The following is a 17,114-nucleotide window of genomic DNA, read 5'->3' as shown; positions in this document are numbered from 1 at the left end:
TCAAAGAGCCCCAAGCAAAATAAACACAAAGAAAATCAAACTAAAGCAAAACAATCAAGTTGCTGCTGACCAGCTAGAAAGACAAACTTAGCAGTCAGGAAAAAAGACACACGATATACAGAAAATTAAGACGAGAACAACAGCCCGGTTCTCCTCAGGAACAATGGCACACAGAGAACAATGGGACAATACCCTTAAAGCACTGAAGGGAAGAAATGGACAAGCTAGGATTCTGCTTACAACAAAAGCATCTTTCAAAAACAAAGACAAAGACCCTTTTCAGATAAACAAAAGCTGAGAGAATTGACCAGCAGCAACTTGTGTTGAGATAAATGTTCAGGTTCTCAGGCTGAAGGAAAATGGTGCTGGAGAGAAAGCTGACTGTACGGAGAAGGACCCACCCCGGGAAGGGCAGGTGACTCTAGTCAAACAGGTGACATGTTCTCTCACTTTTTAACCTTTTCAAGAGGCAACCGACGGTTTCAAGCAAAAATAACAACATGTATGTGATGCAGAGCACAGGGGGACGGCAGGGGACGGTGGGGGACGGGAGCCGTGGGATCCCGCGAGCTCGGACGCACAGCCCTGCCGGGCGCTGCCCCTCACCTGCGTCTGCTTGTCGCTGATGTGCCCAGCTTCTCCAAAGGTGTTCTTTTCTTACTGACTTACTGCAGCTCTTTATATATTTAAATACTGACGATTTCTGTCAGTAAAGTATGTTGCAGATATCTTTTCCCAGGTGTGGCTAAACTTTTACTTTGTTTATAGTGTCTCTTGATAAAGCTTTTAACTTCAACATGGTCAAATGCGTCAGTCTTTCCTCTTGTGGGCTGCACTTTTGCACCTTTTTAAAGAAATCTCTCCCTAGATGCTCTCCTAGACTTTACTCTTGAATTGTCCTCGGGCCTTTTACATTGACTCAGTAATAACTGAAATTCATCCCTGTGTGTGGAGAGAACAAGACGTGCTGGGGACCCAGCTTCATGGTTTCCTGGCCCAGGACACCGGTGGTACCGCCCCCTGACCCAGCCGCCACCTGCTACACACTGGGGTGAGGCGGGGCAGGAGCTCCGCTGCCGCGCATCCAGGTGCCGCCTGCACGCACACGCGCACACACGCACGAGGCCCTCGGGCCGGGGGGGTTGAGGACACCCCCTTGCTGTGTCTCAGTGGTACTGCAGCGAGTCCTGCCTCTCGGCACTTCCATATTAATTCTAGTGTTAAGGTGTTAAGAAAACATTTTGACTGAAATTGCCTTAAATTATAGATTATTTGGGGAAAGTGTGGTAGCTTTTAAAAATCTGCCTTTTAACAAAGGACCCCACAATTTGACAGCTGAAAACACGGATGGCTTGTGTCATTCCACGTCACTGGGGACTGTGACAGGGGCCGAGGCCTGGGACAGCAGCTGGACTCAGCCTCAGGCGGGGCCCCAGGCTGAGAGCCTATAGAGGCCACCCACCCGCAGACCTGCACACCCCACATGGCCCCGGCCCACCCCACCCACAGCCGCCTTCAACGACCAGCCTCACAAGTGGCACGTGTCACCTCCCCACACTCCACCGGTGGGAGCAGTCACAGGGCCCGGGGTCTGGGGTCTGGGAGGACAGGGCCACATCGCAGGGGACACAGTGCAGAGAGGGTGCCCCAGGCACTGGGGCCAGAGGCAGGAAGGACGCTCCGGCGGCTGCTGATACCCAGGGCTGTCCGGCACGCAGCCTCTTGGCCCAGGCCTGCCGTCCCACCTGTCCTGCCCCCGCCCCTGCGCCTACCTCCCGAGGCCCGGGCCCTCGCTTCCCGTGTGGCGCCAGGCAGGCCCGCCGTCCACAGAGCCACACCGACGATGGCGCTCTGTGCCCGTCCCGCTGTCACAGAAAAGCTGTGGGCTGCTGCGTGGACATCAGCCCCGTCTGTCCCCGGCCGCAGCAGAAGCAGAAATAGAAGCAGTAGGCTCACGGCCATCGGGCCACGTGACCGCATCTCGGCCTGGACCCGGAGGGCGCTGTCACCCCACCCCGGGCCTCGCGCTCACACGAGCGTGCCCCCCACCCCAGGAGGAAGCAGAGGGACAAGCGGCTGCCCCGGGACGTACCTGACGAACTTGTCCACGTGCGACATGGAGGCTTCGTAGTTCTTCCCTCCGAACTCCTGGCAGTGCAGGGCCAGGAAGTGCGGCCTGTGCGCATGCACGACCTGGGGAGGAAACGCGGCAGCGTCAGGCCCCGCGGGGCTCCTGCCACAGTGCTCTCCCCACAAGTCCTGAGGATCTCGGGCCCCAGGGCCGTTCCCTCCCCGCTACTACAATTCCTCAGAACCTTCCTCGGTCATCTGGGCATTTCCTCCCAACTACAGAGCCCCGCGTGGCAGCTGCAGGGCACCTGCAAAGGCCCAGAGGAGCAAACATGCATCCTAACCTCACACGTGAGGGCAGCCGTCACTGATGCTGCTACGGCCACCGGCGGGACCTGGTCCAGCCACGCGGCCCCTGGGCCGCGGAGCCAGCTTGGCCCACCTCCTCTCAGCGCCGCCCGCCCACCACAGCCCACGGGGCCAGGCCCGCCGCGTCTCCCTGGTCGCCAGGGTCCCCTGCCTGCTGGGCTCCGACTAAACTGGCCCCGAGGCAGCACCCAACCCGCCCACACTTCGGCCACTCGACCTGGAGTCGTCCTCGAAGCTGCGGCCGCTGACCCCCCCCAGCGGCTCCTCCAGGGAGCTCACAGGGATGGTCCCGAGAGCGCCGTCCAGCTGCCCCCCGCTGCCCACACCCAACCCTGCACGGACCCAGCCACCCCCAGGCGGTGGCACGGACCTGCGTCTCACCCCTGCCGTAAGCCACGCTAGGCGTCTCCGGGCAACCCACAGGTCACCTGAGCAGGTGTCGACCCGCACGTGCTCACGAGGGGGCCAGGAATCCATGGCCCTGCCCTCCTGGGGTACCGGGGACAGCGAGTCACCGATGGGGCACACTGTGTGGTGACAAGGCGGCCGTGCCAGGACATGCACCGGGGGCGTCAGCACGGCCTGGGGGAGCAGCAGGGGCAAGGGCTCCTGGGATTGGAAGGGCAGCGATGGAGGCATACCAGGAGGCCAGGCAGGGCACTTGGAGGCCGAGAGGCTGCCTGTCCCCACCTGCGCCCGCCCCTCTGCCCTTCCTCGGCTCTGCGCTTCTCCGACCCCTCCCTGGTACCTGCTGACACGGCAACACTGCCGGCTCTGAAGCCCTCACCAAAACCCACAGAACTACCTTGTCCCTCCCCAAGCCCACCATCCCAGAGGCAGGTCCCCTACACAAGGCCATCCGCGCCTAAGGCCACAGTGTCAGCGCCTGAACCCGACCTTGGCCACCACCGTGTCCTGCCCGGAGGTCAGTGCACCATGGACAGGTGAGGGCTGCATCCAACGGGCCTTGCGGAGATGGGTGCTCTGGGAACAACAGCTATGTGGTCCCTGATGGGAAGTGGCTGCATCGAGGGTTCGGCCAGGCCACGCCAGAAAGTCGGCCACGGGGACAGAGGACGCAGGGCATCAAGCCCTGGGTGCCACGCTTCTGCGAGTCTCAGAAGGAAGCATTGCCCAGCAGTAGCTGCCCCTGACCCGCAGACGGCAGACAGCACGTCCAGCCTCGGGGAGAGTGACTGGACCTGGTCCTGCTCCAGCTGTGACATCAAAACACAATCCCCAAGACGGGGAGGCTCTTTAAACAGGAGGAAAATTCAGACCAGAAAGTGTACTTTTCAGCCGCGTGGGAAAGGCGATACCAGCGGGTAGAGTGGCCTGCCCTGGCTCGCACCCTATGCTCTATTTAAGCGGGTTTACGGGACGCCCACTGGGGTGTTTCCTCTTCCCACTGAACACAGGCGTGGACTCTCTCTGTCCCTGGTCACCAGCCTCAGGGCTCAGGCTCTCGGGGACGGGGACCAGAACAGGCCCAGACGTTTCCCCAGCTGGTGGCACCACAGCCCTGCCCGGGGGCAGGGGTGGGGAGGAACAGGCGGCTTGCCTCGTGCGAGCTCAGTCCTGCTCCGCACAGGCGCTAAAACACAGACTCCGAGACAAGCTGGATGCCACCCGCCGGTGGCCCCCTGGCAGGCGCCCTCACACACGATGCTCCCCGGGCAGCCCTTGCCGGCACGGAACGATCACAAGACAAAGTTCAGGAATCCCAGGGGTATCCATGCAGCAAATCACATTCACCAACCGGAAAAGACTGCAGAATGGTCTCCGGGCCTGAAGCCTGGATGCAAAGGGCACAGGGGACCCCAGTCAGGAGAGGCTCTGGGCCAGCCTGGGTCAGATCGCCAGACCGACCTGCCCTCAGGCCCAAGGTCGAGTGTGCACAATGCCAGCCACGCCCACAGCTGCACACAGCAGCCTGGTCACACGGAAGCCACCAAAGGCTCCCTGATGTGTGCAGCTCTGTCACCCACCCTCTGCAGTACCCGGAACAACATATAAAACCAGACCTTCACAAAGGGGGCACAGAATTCCCCCAGGAGCAGTTCCTCCCTGGGAAGCTGGTGACTTCACAAAAAGTGAATGCGATGCTCTGACACACGCAGATCGTCACGAGCGCGACTGTAAGGTTCGTGACACCAGTTCCTGTAATTCTGCAGCGTGTTCTTTGCCCAGCTCTACAACAGGGGCGGGAAAAGGAGAAGGAAGCCCCAGAGACGCTTGGGTTTTGTGGGTGAAGACGGGGCCCCGAGTCAGTGACAGGTTCCTGCAGTTCACACTGTCACCTCTTGTAACCGAGGCTGCAGGTCACCAGATCGTGGCTGGGACCACGACCCAAGTCCCCAGGAGAAGCCAAGCGGAGCCGCTTTCCAAGGACTTTCCATTATGAATTAGGGCAGCAAGGACGAGGGGCCCACGTGCGGCCGCGTTAAGTCACAGACACACGGGGTCTCTATGGGCAGGCCTGCCCACCTGTCTGCCTTCACCCGAATCCCATACACGTCGCCCTCGTGAGACGACTCTCAGCTGTGGTTTAAATTGAAATCGCCGTTTATGGCACAGAATTCACTCTTTAAGTCATAGGAAACTCCTCAGACATTTGACTCTGATCCCACAAATCTCAGAAAATGGAGGAATCCAAAAAGAGCAGCCCCTCGGGAGTGGGCGGATGCCCCTCGTGCGGACTCCAGAGCATCTGGGCGGCGCCCAGCAGAGGGGCCCCTTCCTGGGACGTGGAGCCGTCTCCGCGGTGGTTTACCTCTGAAACCCGTGGCGGGCTTGCCTGAGCTACAGGGCCTGGAGGAGCAGGGGCCCAGGGCAGCCCCCACCTACCCGCCCGAGCCTCAGCTGCAAAGGAGAGACGAGGCCTGTGTACGGATGGTGCGGGGACCGGGCACCGGCGAGGGAAGGGGCCTGGCAGTACCACCGAGGTGGGTGCTCCAGGAGCTGCTGGGGCTCTGGCCCTGCTGTAGGCCAGGGAAGCCCCTTCACAGCCACAGCTGAGGAAGCAAACGCCGGCCCGGGGGTGGGCAGGCTGGGACCTCGCGCCCGTGGGGGGCCGCGCCTGAGCTTACAGCGGCACCGGGGACGCACGGGGCAGGCACCACGCCGATGGGCACGCTGTGGGCTTCCCGGGCACTCACGGGGCCAGACAGCCCACTCCTCTCAGTCTGAGGTCACCCTGCGCAGAGCACGTCTCCCTACAGCACTGCCAACGTTCTTCCCGAAGGACCAGCCCGTCCACTCGGGTTTTGCCTTAAACAACTGGGAAGAGGCGACACTCAGCATCAAGCCGGAGGGTCTGCTGGCTCCTGGACGCACGGCTCCATCTCGCCCTGGCGTGCGAGGCTGGGGTCCGGGGCTGCACCACAGAGCGCCCAGAGCAAGAGCAGAGCTGGGGTTCCCCTGCCTCTCGTCTTCCCAGCCCGCACACCTGCGCACCAAGTCCGTCTGATCCCAGGCTCATCTCCACGTGTGTCTCCCCTGCCCCACCATGCTCCTCCCAGGGCCTCTTGCATCTCCATCTCCAAGAAAAGACGTGGTGCCTGAAAGCCCTCCAGGAGCACTTCTTCGTGCTGTAAACTCACAAAGGAAAGGGACAAAATGAAGAATTGAAATTCTCAGAAAAGCTGGCTTACGAGGTTTCCATTAGGACTGTGCTTGGCCAACAACAGAAAACCAACAACCAGCCGCTTGCATAAGGAGGCCGGGCTGGCAGGAAGAGATGGGGCACCTGCTCGCAGACGGCATCCAGGAACCAGCTGCTTCCACCATGTCTGCTCTGCCACTGCGAGCACTGGCTGTCATCCTCGTGACTGCAACATGGCTGCAAAGCCCCCAGGCCTCATGCCTACATTCCAGGCGGGAAGAAGTGGAAAGGGCATAAGGTTAAAGGAAAAGGGGAAAGGGCTTCTTTTCTAGTGCTTTGCCTACTTTAGACAAGAAAGCTCTCGCCAGGGACTTCTGCCTACACACTGTGTCACAGGACGCCCCCAGAAGCCACGCACAGGTGGCACTGGCTGGCACTCTGCAAGCAACAGAGCCCGGTGTGGGTCACATGCAACCGTACATCGGGGGGGGGGGTGCCGTCTGCCCCCTCTGCTGCAGCCTCCGCCACACCACGTACCCACCTTCCAGTCTCCCGAGTCCCAGGCTGAAGGACAATTGTAGGGTGGCCACATCTGTGACCCCCTTTGGTGCCATGGTCTCTGAAGACCACTGGTTAGCAAAGCCCTGGGCACAGACAAAGGGCTTGCTGACTAAGGAACCTGCTGTCCCTCTTCTCTTGACAGCCCCCCCGACCTGAGTCCCTCTTCAGAAGGCCGCGCTCCAGCCCAGTCAAGGTGCTGGGTGCAAACGTGCCACAGACATGCAGGTGCTTCCAGCCTGCCCAGTGCCGGCGCCTGCGACTCGGCACACAGACAGGGCCGCGTGTCCGCGTGTCCACATGTCCCCACGTGTCCTTGGCCTGGAGCCGTGCGGGCAGCTCCCGCCCCTCCACGCCTTGCCCTCCAGTCCCCGCCACTGTGTTCTGGTCTTACTCAAACACGAAGTCATCTGTCCCAGCACAGCGGGAGGGAGACTTTCCGGCTGGACTCCCTGCGCTGCAGCTCTGCCCAGACAGAGGCTGGGGAGCCCCACCCAGCAGAGGTGAAGCCCCTGTGTGCCCACAACACCATCCCCGACTGAGCCACTTTCTGGGGAAGGATGACCCTTATCCAACACATTTTAATTGGTAATCACAATTAGATTTAAATTTAAACACAATTAAACTTAAACTAAATTTAATTCCAAATTTAAATTATAGTGAAAGTAAATTAACCTGAAACTGAATTTCCATTGATCATCAGTTTAAATCAACAGCCAAATAAAATGACTGATATTATTTTAACTCTTGAAACTCAGCGTCTTCCACACAATGACCCGAACGACACTTCCCGATGGCCGAGCACGACCACCTTTAGGGACAACAGGCACACCTGCCTTAAGCGCACACGTGTGAAAAGTCAGATCATGAGCGGTTACCGTCACGACGGTTATGAACTTCCCAGCGAGTGTGTGTCTTACTTGGGTTCCCCTCTGCGTGGAGAAGCATGTGCAGGAGACCTCAGCAGGTGCTTCCGCCTGGCTGTTGACAAAGGTCCCGTCCACCTAAACCTGAACCACCTGCATTACATGGATGCACCTGGCGGAGCGCCTGCCAGTGGAGCCTGGGCGGCAGGGGCAGGGAGCCCGATGGGGACACAGTGGAGGAGGGGAGGCCCTCGCTCCCCACCACGAGAGCAGGTGGCCAAGGGGTGCAGGGAGCGGCAACCCTGGAAAACCAAGCTCCAGGGAGCAGTGCGGCCCTGTTGAACCACAGTGACCTCAAGTGGCATGGACACAGGCCCCAAGTTCAGGGCTGCTAAGAGATCGCCCGACATGCCACCTATCGGGACCCCGCACACGTCGGCGACCTCGAGGGCCGCTCGCCAGGCCCGGCCATGCCTGGTCGCAGGTTCCAGCTGGCGTGGCCTCAGGTGCCCCATCCACACACAGCGGGCATGAGAGGACGTTTCAAAAGCCAAAAGGAGGTGTTTAGATGAAATCACGCCGAAATGTAACATAAAGAGGCCAAAGTCACGTCTCATTTGAAAACGAAGCTATTCAAATGACAAGATCCTTATCACAAAACATTTCAGAAGAAAAGTAATGAATGATCATGGAAACGAACAGCGCACACTAAGGGGCACGCCGCTGCCATTTCTCTACGCCCACAAGTCGCACGTTTCATTTACAACCAAAGGTGACGGAACAGATCCACACGGGCTTTCCCTGAACAGCCGGAGATAAACTTGCAGCCAAGTACCGGGAGCTCCTGCTCTAAGAGTAGACTCAGAAGAGCCTCGCTCCCACCTCTGGCAGCAAAAGCACCAGCGGGGCAGCGCGGGGGCTTCACGACGGTGAAGGAGGAGCCTGACGGCGTCACGTGGATGGCTGGATGCCTTCCTGCAGGCACGTTAAGAGCAGTGACTAACGCCGCAACTCCATCCAGGACAGGCCACTAGGGCATAAATTGGATTGAAAATCACATACACCAATATATTTGTATCCACGAGTTCACAGCGATACTAAAAACCCCACACGTTAGTCGTCTTGGAGTCAGGACATTCTTTTGAAAACTGGTAGATAAAGAGAACGAGGCAAGAATTCATCCTGCCTCTCTCTGTACCTGCGCCTCTGGGGAAGGAAACCAAGGAGGGCAAGCGTCTCCTTAGGAAGCATCCCAGCTGCCTGGCCAGCCGCGACCACAGGGAGAACCTGGAGGGCATCCCACCGCGCGAAGCGAGTCACAGAGAGACCCCCTGTATGACCTCACTCACTCGTAGAATCTAAAGCCAAACTCTGAGAAACAGAGGATAGAAAGGCAGCTTCCGGGGCTGGGGAGGGAGAAGGGGGTGGGAGATGTAGGTCAAAGGGCACAAGCCTCAAGTGATAAGATAACAAGTTCTGGATCTAACGCACAGCCTGGTGACCAGTCCACAATGCGCAGTTGCACGCCCCAGGCCCTGCGGGCGTGGGAGGGGCTGGGGGAGGGGCTGGAGACCAGAAACCCTCCAGGGAAAATCCCCGTAAGCTCCGGCCCACAGGACCAGGTTGCAGGGCGCTGGTGAGACTCTGCTTCTGGAGAGAAAAAGGGAAGCCAAGAGGGCAGGTGGCCTTGGCAACCGGATAAAGGGGCAGAGGAGAAAGGGGGAGACGGAAACGCTGAGACAGAGGAGAGGCTGCCCCTTCACTGCCCGACCGACGCCAGGCAGGGTGGCCCCCGTGCTCCGGACTTCGCTGGACGGACAGAAGAGGGCGCTGTGAAGCTAGGAATCCTACCCATGCCGACACCGTGGGGACAAGCCAGAGGAAGTTCAAGTCCCTACAAAGCCGCTGTGAACAAGTCAGCAAAAATGTACACGTCCCACGCCAGGAAAAGGCCCTCCGCCCGGAGAAGGAATCGCGAAGCCGCACAGAATTACAAGCCGACATTGCAAACGGAGGCAAACGCACTCAAACAAGCACGGAGGTGATGAAAACACACCTGGAATTAGAAACACAAAACTAAACTAGAAATGGACCCAAAAGAGAGAAAGAAAAGTGTGGACTAACCTCAGGAAAGAAATGGGAGAAAAAGACAAAATCATCACAGAGAAGAAGAGCAAATTACAAAGTGCCCGAGGGAGAATCAGCTTCAAGGGAAATTCAGCAAGAAAGTGAAAACAGCGTCATGAAGAGAGCAGTGGAGAAAGGAGTGACGGTGGCCGACAGGCAGCAAAAGAAGAACATCTGCCACCACGGGCCCCAGAGAGGAAGGGCAAACCCAGGGACCAGAGCTAATACTTAAAACCATAACCCGAGAAAACTTTCCAAAAACAGGAAAAGACCTGAACTCACACACTGAAGGGCTTACTGAGCACCTGAGAAAATTAACCCCAAACCACTGACTCCTGGACATACCCTAGCGAAACTACTAGATTTCAAAGGTAAAGACACCATCCTCCAGGTCTCCAGGAAACAACATCAATGAGACCCTCATCAGGACCAACGTACAAGTCACGGCAGCAGCAGAACAGCCTTCACTGAAGACCTCAGTGAGACGAAGCGTAAGGCAAGGATTACACACACGTCAGCCAACTGCCCTTCAAACGTCAAAGCCAGAGAAAAGCAGTTCTCCACATAGAAAATCCGGTCAGTTCTGTCCCCACGAGCCCTTCCTGAGGATCTACTGGAGCGGGGCTGGGCAAACGTTAACCTCGAGAACCAGATAAGACGGTAGGCTCTGCAGGCCAGCAGTCTCCGCGGCAACGCCACTGGGCAGGTGTGGACAAGATGCTGTGTGAGTAGGCGTGGCCACTCCCAGGAACTTGATCCCAAACCAGGCAGCAGGCGGGATGGGCTGTGGGGCGGGGAGGTGGTGCTGACTCCTACTTAAAGCAGCAATGATAATACCGCCTGCCGGAGTCCTCCACGCGTGTGGACCTAAAGCACACGCCACACAGAAACGCATACGATGCCAACGTTTGTACATCATACGTGAAGGAGCATAACGTTAACCAGAAGCAGGGGGAAACCTTTAGGCCCGTGTATCGAAACCTACAGCAACCACTTAAAAATAGTTTACAAAAGGCAAGAGGCCAATAAGCAAATTTAAATAGAATGCAAAACAAAAAAAAAGAAAGAAAGAATCCAAAAGAAAGCAGAAATGGGGAAACAAAGGGACAAACCAGGAGGTACAAACATAAAACAGATAATTAAACGGCGGACCTCAAATCAACCGTATCAATGGTTACGTTAAATGTGGATGGTCTGGGCCCACGCTGAGTGGTAGGGCTGCAGGGGCCCCTGTACGGGACAGCATGGAAGGTTCTGCGGGACAAGGCAGCGCCAGCACCAGGGGAGATGGGCGTGCAGAGTCACACGCGGAAGGGAACGGGCAGAAGGACACACGGGAAGCCTGGGAGGCCTCCTCAGTGACGGCAGGGGACCCCAGGGGGTGAAGAGCATGCGTGGTAACCAGACAGAACTCGTCGGGAAGACACACAACCACACATGTGTACATGGCCAGTATCAGAAACTCCCACTCACAGGAGCACACACACACGTGCACACAGACACACGCACGCACACACACGCGTGCGCACGCTGCCCTAACAGACCGCACGGAACAGTCCAGGCCGCAGCTGCATGGCGCACCCGCTTCCGTGGCCCACTCACCAAGAAGGGTCATTGCTGGGCCACAGTAAGTCCCCGTGCCTGCTGCCCAGGGCTTTCTGAGCGTCCACGTCCCTAGGCGCCTGCCTGGGACAGTCGCCGCGCACAGGCCAGACACAGAGGAAGCACCAGACGGCATGTCAGTTCGACGCCACCACAAATGCTGCGGTGCCGGGACCGGCTGTGGGGATATACCCAGGCCCCGGGGCCGCGCAGTCATTCCCGCCCCAGAGCCACACGTGCCAGTTCCGGCCCAGAGCTCTCTGGGCAGCTAAGGATGGAGCTGCTGGCCTTCCCCAGCCTCTGGGAAGGAGCTCTGGAACCTGAATGAGCCCGGACAGAGATCCCTTTGGGTCCGATGGCATGGACATCTTGAGGATGGACAGGAATGTCCCTCCAAGGTGTGGGCAGCACGCTCGGGTCACGTCTGGTTGGAAGGAACTCAGTAAAGCGGGAACTGGATGGGGCAGAGGGCTCCAGGCCCCCGGGAGGGTCGGTGTCTGGCGCCTCGGCCCACCTGGGCTCTGGCTTGGCTCCCACCCGGCCCACCTGGGACAAGGTCACTGCCCAAACTGCACACGTGCTCGGCCAAAATTCTTTACCAAAAAAAGGAGCTTCTGCGAACTTGAGGGAAAAAGTAGGCAACTGATAAAAATAGGTGGGTTCGTTCATAGGAAGGCTCAAGAAAAATATTTTGGAAAAGAGCGAAGTAGAAATTTTGGCAAGGAAGAGCCTAGGGAATTAAAAAAACCAAAAAATACACACCATGCGGCCAAAAAGCAGCCCCTTCCTGATGTTGTGCAGGTGGCCCAGTGAGAGGGCGGCCCTCGGCTCCCAGAATGCAGGAGAGCAGCCCTGCCATCCCCTCCCCCCAACTAAAAATAGAAACAGCCAGGCCTGGTTAGGCTTTCTCCAAAGAGAAGTATCTGAGTGACCTAAAAAGGAATTACATCCTACAAACAGCCCAGTGGAAGCCGGGAGAGCCAAGATAAGGAGCCGAAAAGGGACAAAGGAATTCCTCCAGAGGAAAGATGGCTGCTACTTACCAACTATGCCTGAGCACACCCTGCACACAATGTCTGCCCACCCTTGGCCTGGGCAGGCGGGGGTGTCCTCTGGACACCCGGACTGCCCCGGGGCTGCGCTGGGACTGGCTGTGGGTGGAGGCTGGGTGCCCGCCCCCAGGAGGCCCAGACTCAGCTCCTGGTGCCCTGACGGGGCGCCGTCCCAGAGCCCAGGCCCCATAGCAGCCGCCGGCCGGCACCCAGGACACCACGAGTTTCTGTGACCTCGCCAGCAGGCAGAGGGCCTGGCCGTCCCATCAGCGAAGTTGTCTCCCTGGCCCCGTGTGGGGCAGGAGGGCCGCTCCGCGTCCTTGGGGTGGGTGCGGGCCTGGCCGTCCAGCCCAAAGTGCAGGGCTGGAGTTTTCTTAGTGCAGCCACTGGCCGTGGCACCTACAGGCACGCTGGACCGCCGACTGCAAAGGTGAAGCAGCGTCCGGCAGGGAGGGCAAGCCACTGCTTTATACCAGATCCAGACAGCTGGACACAGGACAGCTCCTTTTAAAGAGGCAGAAATATGGAGCTTGGTTGACTCTTAACAAAACCTGTTGCTTTGGGACATCAGATTTTATATGAACGGATTGATTTTAATTTAAAAAGCACTCTTCCCAACCAAGGTGGGAGCAGGACCAAAGCCGGTCCTGGGCCGACACGTGAGGCCACTGCGCGCCCCGCACGCGCCCACCCGGCTTTCCACATTGACCGTAGGGCCCGCTGGCGGCCACAGACTCCTGGGCACAGCACAAGGTGCCTTGGAATCCCTTCTGGAACCCTGCTTCCTGAAGCCGGCCCGTGTTCCTTGGGGCCATTTGCAGCGCACAGGGTACTGTGATCACCGTATAAGAGTCCAGATAAGCCCCCACCCCCGCCCCGGCCTTTCATCACAGTGGCTTCCCCCCAGCCCCAGCCACCCCCTAAAGACTATCTCTTCCCTGGGACCCTGGACCCCAAGGAGGCAGCCTCCAGAGTCCCGGCCCGCAGGCTCCCCGCCTTGCACCCATCTCCTCTCCCTGCCGGGGCTCCAAGCCTCTCCCAGTTGCCACGTGGTCCCTGCGCTGGGGTCCCGGGTGCCCGGGTGAGCCCAGTCCCCCCAGGTCCTCAGGCCCCACCCCTCCAGCTGGCCCCGCCTCTCCAGCCGGCCTGCATTCACCCCTTCTTCCCGCCGCTCTCCTCCCCACCTCGGAATCCCTGTGTCCTCGCCTCTTCCTCCTCTGTCCTCAGTCAGGGAGGCCACCTGACCCCCTTCCACCCCTGGGCCCGACTCCCATCAACGCCCCCCCCCCCGCCTCCTCCCTCTGCCTGCTCTGTGGCCCTCGCACCCCCAGCACCGCGTCTCCCAGCTTAGGGGCCTTTGGAATCACAGCGACGGGCACCGTCCTGTTAATGCAACCCGGCAGGTCTCGGAACCTCTAAACCTCCCTTTCCTCACGTGGGAAACAGAGTTTGGCAGTTTGAGCCCATCGCAGGAGTGAGAGGCCGCAAGCGCCCGCCACGCGGCAGCTACAACTGAAGGAAACGGGCCGGAGGAACGTGAGACATGGGTCGCCTGGAGTCCTGTGGCCCGTTGTTCCCATGCGTGTGGATTTAACGCAGGTGCCTTCGCATCGTTACAGCGAGCAGCACAACGAACCCTCTGCCCTATCACTGAAAGTCCATCACACCCGACCAGTTGCTGAGCTGCGGGGCCCTGTGGGCGTGAGCCCCCCCCCAGTATCCACTTCGGAGGGGGTCCCGGGGTCAGGGGTCAGAGCACTTTCCAGAAGGGCAGCCTGGACACACCGGTGGCACCACGTCAGTGGGCTCCAAGGGGGGGTGGGCCTTCGTCCCAGTATCAGGGGCAAAGAATGCAGCCACGATGACACCAGCGAGCGAGTGGCTCTTCAAGGGCCAATGAGGATTCTCCGCTGGGGCACCACTGGGTCCCCTGGAATCGCTGTGCTGTGCCTCACTCGCCGTGAGGATGAGCCGGCGTCCACGGGCACAGCACAGGCGAGCGATGTCTGCAGCCTATCACCAGCTCTGTGTCTCTGTAAAGGACCTCAAACGCTGACGCATAGGGTGAGGCTGGGCACGGGGTGAGGGAGGGCAGCTGCAGACCCGCGGCGGCCGAGCCCACAGCAGGGGGCGGAGGGAAGAACTGGCACTTCCTGCACCCCCGGCGCCACCCAGAATCCGAGCAGGCCCGTGCCCCTGGTCTCGCCTCCTCCAGGCCCCCGTCCTTCCTGTAGGAGTGCGCCGTTCCTGTCCCCATGAGCCACATTAGCGGATCAGGGCACACACCAGAGTCTGGCTCGCAGAGGACGACAAGGAAAGCAGTGGAAACACCGCCTCAGGTTTCGTGCGAACATACGTGTCCACGTCAGGTGGGTGAACAGGGTGGGAATCTTAGGTCACGTGGTGGGCATGTGTTGACTTCACAGAAATGGACAGACAGGCTTTCCCACGGTGGCCTCACCATCCTGCGTTCCTGCCAGCAGGCTCAGAATGCGCTGCATCCTTGTCAACGCAGGACGTGGTCAGGGTTCTGTTAATTGTATCCAGTCTGACACATACGAACTGATATCTCACTGTGGTTTTAATTTGCATTTCCTGAAAGCCTAGTGATGTTGAGCACCTTTTCACACGTTTACCATTTGTGTATTTTCTTCCGTAAAGTGTCTATTCAAATCCTTTGCTCATTTGTAAACTGGGTTCTCTGCTTTCTTATTATTGACTTTTGAGAGTTCCTTGTACTTTCTGGATACAAGCCCTTCATCAAAAGTGATTTACAAATATCCCTCCCACATCTGGGGTGCCTTTTCCTCTAACAGTGTCTTAACAAAGAGCAGAAGTCCCTAATTATGCAAAGTTCTAGTTTATCAGCATTTTTCTTCTATGAGTTGTGCTTTTGGTGTTGTATCTAAGAAATCGTTGCCTAACCAAAGCTCATAAAGATTTGGGGGGGGGGGCGGGGCGGGACTTAGAGCTAAATTTATTTGTCTGTTTGCTTAATGTACATTTCAGGTGTGCAGCATTGTCACCGACACCTGTATACACTACAGAGTGATCACCACCACCAGTCTAGCTGCCATCCACAAAATTTTTTTTGTTTTTTTGCGGTACGCAGGCCTCTCACCGTTGTGGCCTCTACCGTTGTGGAGCACGGGCTCTGGACGTGCAGGCTCAGCGGCCATGGCTCACGGGCCCAGCCGCTCCACGGCATGTGGGATCTTCCCAGACCGGGGCACGAACCCGTGTCCCCTGCATCGGCAGGCGGACTATCAACCACTGCACCACCAGGGAAGCCCCATCCACAAAATTTTTGTCTTAAGTTTTCTTCTAGAAATTTCATAATTTTAACTTTTACATTTAAGTCTACAATGTATTTTAATTTTTGTGTATGGTGTGAAGTATGGAAAAATTTTTTTTTGCAAATGGATGTCTGATTGGTCCAGCACCATTTGTTGAAAAGACTGTCCCTTATCTAATGAATAGTCTTTTTATAGCCTTTGTCAATCACTTAGACATATTTGTGGGTCTGTTTCTGCATCTCTTTTCTGTTCCACTAATCCATATCTCTGTCCTTTTCCCAAAAGCACACTGTCTTGATTGCAGTAGCTTTGTAGAAAGTCTTGAAATCAGAAAGTGTGACTCCTTAAACTTAACTGTTTTTTTTCCAACACTGTTTTGGCTATTCTAGTTCCTTTGCTCTGCCATATACATTTTACATTTTAGAATCATCTTGCAGTCTTCTACCAAAATGTCCTGCAGAGATTTTGATTGGAACTGCAAAACTGGTGGATCAACTAGTGGAGTTGACATGTTAGCATAATTGAGTCTCGCAGTCCATGAACATGGTACACCTCTCCATTTCCTTGTATCTTCCCTGATTTCTTTCATCAGTGTTTTATGTTTTCAGTGTACAGACATTAACATATTTCATTAGCTTTATACCCAAGTATTTCATTTTGGTGCTACTGTAATAAGTGATCATATCTAACAGAAAAATATGTTTTCAAATTGATCTTGTATGTTGCAAACTAAATAAGTTGACTTATATTTGTAATAGTAAAGTTTCTGTGGATTCCTCATGATTCCCAGTCATGCCTTCGGCCCAGACACAGTCTAACCTCCTCCTTTCAGATCTGTGTGGCTCTATTTCCTTTCTTGCCTGGCGGCACTGGCTAGGACCTTCACTGCCACACTGAACAGAGAGGTGAGACCAGGCATCCTTGCTCTACTCCCACTCCCGAGGCAAAAAAGCATTGCGTCAGCTGTGGGGTTTGTAGTGCCCTTTACAGAAGCTCCTGCGCAAGCTCCTCTCTATTCTTAGTTTGCTGGGAGTTTGCATGAGAGATGGCTGTAGAATTTTGGCAAATGCTTTTTGTGCATCTACCGAGATAATCACGTGGTCTGTCTTCCTCAGTCGGCTGACACGGATAATCGTACTTATTAATTTCGTATGTTAACACCAGGCTTCTGTTCCTTGGTACTAATGCATTAACTTTTTGATATGTTGTTGTTTATACGCATGCTTGTGTCGCTTGTATCTTTATATATATATATAGTTTCATATATTCGATTTGCTAAAGCTCCATGAATTTTGGCATTTACTCCGTGGGGGATACAGATCTATCTTTTTATTCTGTGGCGCCTCTGTCTGCCCTTGCTGTCAGGGCACTGCTTGCATCACAGGATGAGTTAGGAAGCATCGCCCATGCTTTAGTCTTCTTGAAAAGTTTCTGTAGAATTGTTATTGTTTCTTGCTTAAATGTTTGACAGAATTCGTCAGTGAAACCATCTGGTCCTAGAGAGTTTTTTTTGAGGGAAAGTGTTTAGCAGAATTTTAATTTAATAGAGAGCTCATTTATTTCTTCTTGA

At 56.6% G+C, this 17,114-nt stretch overlaps 1 protein-coding gene across 3 annotated transcripts in view; it reads right to left on the bottom strand.

Moving 5' to 3' along the window:
• INPP5A (inositol polyphosphate-5-phosphatase A) overlaps positions 1 to 17,114 on the bottom strand; it is a 182,299-nt gene that overhangs the window by 95,819 nt on the left and 69,366 nt on the right. For all 3 annotated transcript variants that reach the window (XM_032607390.1, XM_032607389.1, XM_032607391.1), the window contains exon 3: positions 2,093 to 2,193. In XM_032607390.1, coding sequence (XP_032463281.1) covers positions 2,093 to 2,193 — 101 coding nt within the window. The remainder of the gene's footprint in view (positions 1 to 2,092; positions 2,194 to 17,114) is intronic.

This window comes from Phocoena sinus, chromosome 16, assembly GCF_008692025.1.
Source record: "Phocoena sinus isolate mPhoSin1 chromosome 16, mPhoSin1.pri, whole genome shotgun sequence".
Lineage (NCBI taxonomy): Eukaryota > Metazoa > Chordata > Mammalia > Artiodactyla > Phocoenidae > Phocoena > Phocoena sinus.
The sequence above is the reverse complement of the archived record's forward strand: the minus strand, read 5'-3'. Positions and strand labels throughout refer to the sequence as shown.